Here is a 3,485-nt window from a genome sequence, read left to right on the forward strand (position 1 = left end):
GGACCAGGATTAGGCACCATTGAATTTGACTAGAAATAGAAAGATTCTTAATATGTTCAAACAAAGGTGTTTTCTTTAAAACAGGGTCTCATGTTTCCAAACGGATGAGAGAAATGATAAAACATGAGAACCCAAGCAAAACAAACAACAACAAAAAAAAATCAGAATTATTTTCATAAAAAATCAAACGTTTTAACTAAACGTTAGGAATTGAACCATGCAGGAAGATGTTCAGCTGTAATCCTATGATTCTGTCTGAGGCTGACAAAGTTGAGAAGATTAAAACTGAAGCTGCTCTGAAATGTTTAAACAAACAGGACTCAGAAAATAAATGGATCTCATTTAGTTCATTTTCACACAAACACGTAAGAGGATTAAATTAAATCAGTGACGTGGTTCTTTAAATTATACAACTCTTTGTTACAAACAGCAACTGGAGTTGAACGTGCTGAATCAGCTGAAGTCTTTGAACGCCTCGTCAAACTGCAGGAACCAGGGGGAGAAACGTTTCTTATTCTACAGATGAAATAAATCTGCCCCCGAGTTCAGTTCACTGTGTAAATAAAAGGAGAAGTTCTTCAGAGTAGAACTGGATCCAGTCTGAGTTTATGGAGGATCTCTGGGGTTTTGAACGCAACGAGTGGACTCGCATGTATAAAATTACAGGTCAACAAGTTGTTGTTACTTTTCCTCGTCTGCAGTTTCAGCACCTGAAAAGCTTGTTGGGTAAACAGAGCTGGGTGTAAAAAGGCAGAAAGAACAGAGCCTGTCCAGGGACTAGACCCTGTGGAACTCCAGACAATAAACCTCTACAGGAAACTCCCAAGAAAACGACTTCCTGTTCTGTCACTCTACACCTCCGACAACAAAACACAGAAATAAACCCCAGGAAGAAACGGACACTCAGGAGGGGACTTGTATAAAAATAAAACCTAACGAGCTTTGGTAAACTTCAGTTGTCTTTTATTCCTGGTTAAAAATGTTTTATTTCAGAGGGGGAAAAATTAACAAACATTTGAGAAATGATATGCCAATAAAATAAAATCTGTCTTTTGAAACGATACTTTCATCAATTCTCCAAACTAAAATAAAAGCATTATTTTCTTATAAAGATCGTATGATTGCATTTATAAAGGATTTCAATGTGGTTGGTTGTTCCTCTGCGGACCTCTAGAGGGCAGTAACGTTACTGTGAGGTTACATCCACCGTTATCTTCGTGTTTCGAACAATCCGCACCAAACAATTAGAAGAATTACGAGCTTTTCTCAGGACTTTACTGACAACCTGAAAAATGATTAAATTATAAAAATACACGGCTGATTTTTTCTGATGATAAGGGTAAATTAAAAAGTGAAACTTGCAGTGAAATTTCTGCTTTTTTTTAACTTTTCTAAACAACTACTGGCCTTTTTTTTTAAATCAAACCTATAAACTGTATTAATTTGTAAACGTGGGAAAATGTTCTTACCCTCCTGCTGCCCTTGGGTCAAAACGACGCCTCAGTTTTAAGAACTTCTTGGGTCATTTTGACCCAAGGGCAGCAGGAGGGTAAAAAATAAGTGACATTTTTCTTTGCTTTAGTTTCAAATAACATAATTAAATAAAGGTGAACAGACTTTAGTTTCTTGCTCCCTGACTCTCATCGAGGTGGCAGCTTCTGTTTCTCCTCCCCCGTTCTTCCTTCCTCCTGCTCTGCTCTCTGAGTCTGAAGCGCCTGGGTCTCATCTCCCGAACATAAATTAAGAAGATTATGGATTTGGTATCGTGGGCGTTCAACTCTATTGATAAGATTTTTTCATCAAAGCGACAAGGTCCTGGAGAACCTGTGTGTCCAGCTGAGACTCACACTGTGGGGTACGTCATGGACCTGTGGGGAGTGTGGCAGATGATGTGCCTCTCAGTCCTGTCTCAGGAGGATGTTGAAGACGTTTATATATTTGGACTTATGATAGCAGGACTCTGGTTTTTGGCATTGGCGGGGCTCTGTTTTATCGACTTTTGAAGAAGACACTGCAGCAGATTCGACCGTGGAAAAGCTTCTGAGTCAGTGTGAAGGTCTGGTCCTCGCTGTGGGAACTTTAAATCGTCTGGTTTACGAGCTAAACCGTAAGGTGGAGGTGATTGAGACTCGCAGGCCACCTGTGGCTTCTGGGACTCGTCAGCGTGGTGGGTTCGACCTTGAGGGAGACTCATAGCATGGATCAGTGGAATGGAATCCCACAGTTAGGCATTTTCAGAACCAGAACATCCAGAATGGACTCGAGGCTGAAGAAAAAAGTAATCTCTGCCTGAAGAAAAACAAGAATCAAGCTGATCTGAATCAGACTCCCTGACGGCCTCGGGATGGGGCGACTATCAAATTTCTCCTGGGACATGAGCACCCAAGGACAAAAGCTTCATCTATCGCAACCCCCCCCCCGGAGAACTTTCTGTGTGAGCTTATCAGAACTGCTGGCTGAAACAACTTCAGAAACTGTGGCTGATCTGAAAAAAGATCATGGACAAATCTCAACACCTCAATGTCAGATGCATGTGATCATGTTTTAATTGAGCTGCTGGTAGAGTTTTTAATGTCTCAAATCGTGTCCTGATAGACAAGATGTGAAATATTTTTTTGTAATACCACCATCTACCCTCATGTTTCTACCCCTTTTCCCATCTAAGATTATTATCTGATAAGGATAAGAAGGCCGCGCTCAGTGCAGCAGCAGCTTCGTGCACTCCGCCCATCTTCCAGACGACTGCATGTACATGTTCTCGTTGTATCTCGGTGCAATGATCATAAAGTTTATTCTGATTCTGATTAAAGGCAGTTCACGGCATTAACATTAAGTTTAACCTCAGCTGAGGTGCATGATGGGAGCTCAGACTCACCTGGTAATCGATGCCGACCTGGTTGAGAGCGATGTTGATGGTGAAGGTGGAGGCGTCGTGGTGCGGCCTCAGAGCCGGCTGCTCGTCGGGTTTGTACCGGACCACGAAGGCCAAGTCGAATTGGGCCTGAAACACAGAAACACACAGGTGTCATGAGAACCGACAGAACCGAGGACCAGATCAGGACTTTTGCACAGGTCGGACCCTTTTCAGCAGATACAAGAGCAATAAGATGTTCTACCTGAGAGTGGGACGTCCTACCTGAATGTTGGACGTCCTACCTGAATGTGGGACGTCCTAGCTGAGAGTGGGATGTCCTATCTGAGTGTGGGACATTATACTACCTGAGAGTAGGACGTCCTACCTGACAGTGGGACGTCCTACCTGAATGTTGGACGTCCTACCTGAATGTGGGACTTCCTAGCTGAGAGTGGGATGTCCTACCTGAATGTGGGACGTCCTACCTGAGTGTGGGACGTCCTACCTGAGTGTGGGACGTCCTACTCGGACGTCCTACCTGAGTATGGGACGTCCTACCTGAGTGTGGGACGTCCTAACTGAGCGTGGGACGTCCTACCTGAGTGTGGGACGTCCTACCTGAGTGTGGGAC

At 43.4% G+C, this 3,485-nt stretch overlaps 1 protein-coding gene across 1 annotated transcript in view; it reads right to left on the reverse strand.

Annotated features, from left to right (window-relative positions):
• The window catches only part of LOC119417362 (procollagen-lysine,2-oxoglutarate 5-dioxygenase 1), a 13,313-nt gene that overhangs the window by 9,457 nt on the left and 371 nt on the right, over positions 1–3,485 (reverse strand). Inside the window, exons 2-3 of the mRNA XM_037684566.1 lie at positions 2,876–3,001; positions 711–736 (exon numbers count right to left, since the gene is read on the reverse strand). Coding sequence (XP_037540494.1) covers positions 711–736; positions 2,876–3,001 — 152 coding nt within the window. The remainder of the gene's footprint in view (positions 1–710; positions 737–2,875; positions 3,002–3,485) is intronic.

This window comes from Nematolebias whitei, chromosome 11, assembly GCF_014905685.2.
Source record: "Nematolebias whitei isolate Nwh7 chromosome 11, NemWhi1, whole genome shotgun sequence".
Lineage (NCBI taxonomy): Eukaryota > Metazoa > Chordata > Actinopteri > Cyprinodontiformes > Rivulidae > Nematolebias > Nematolebias whitei.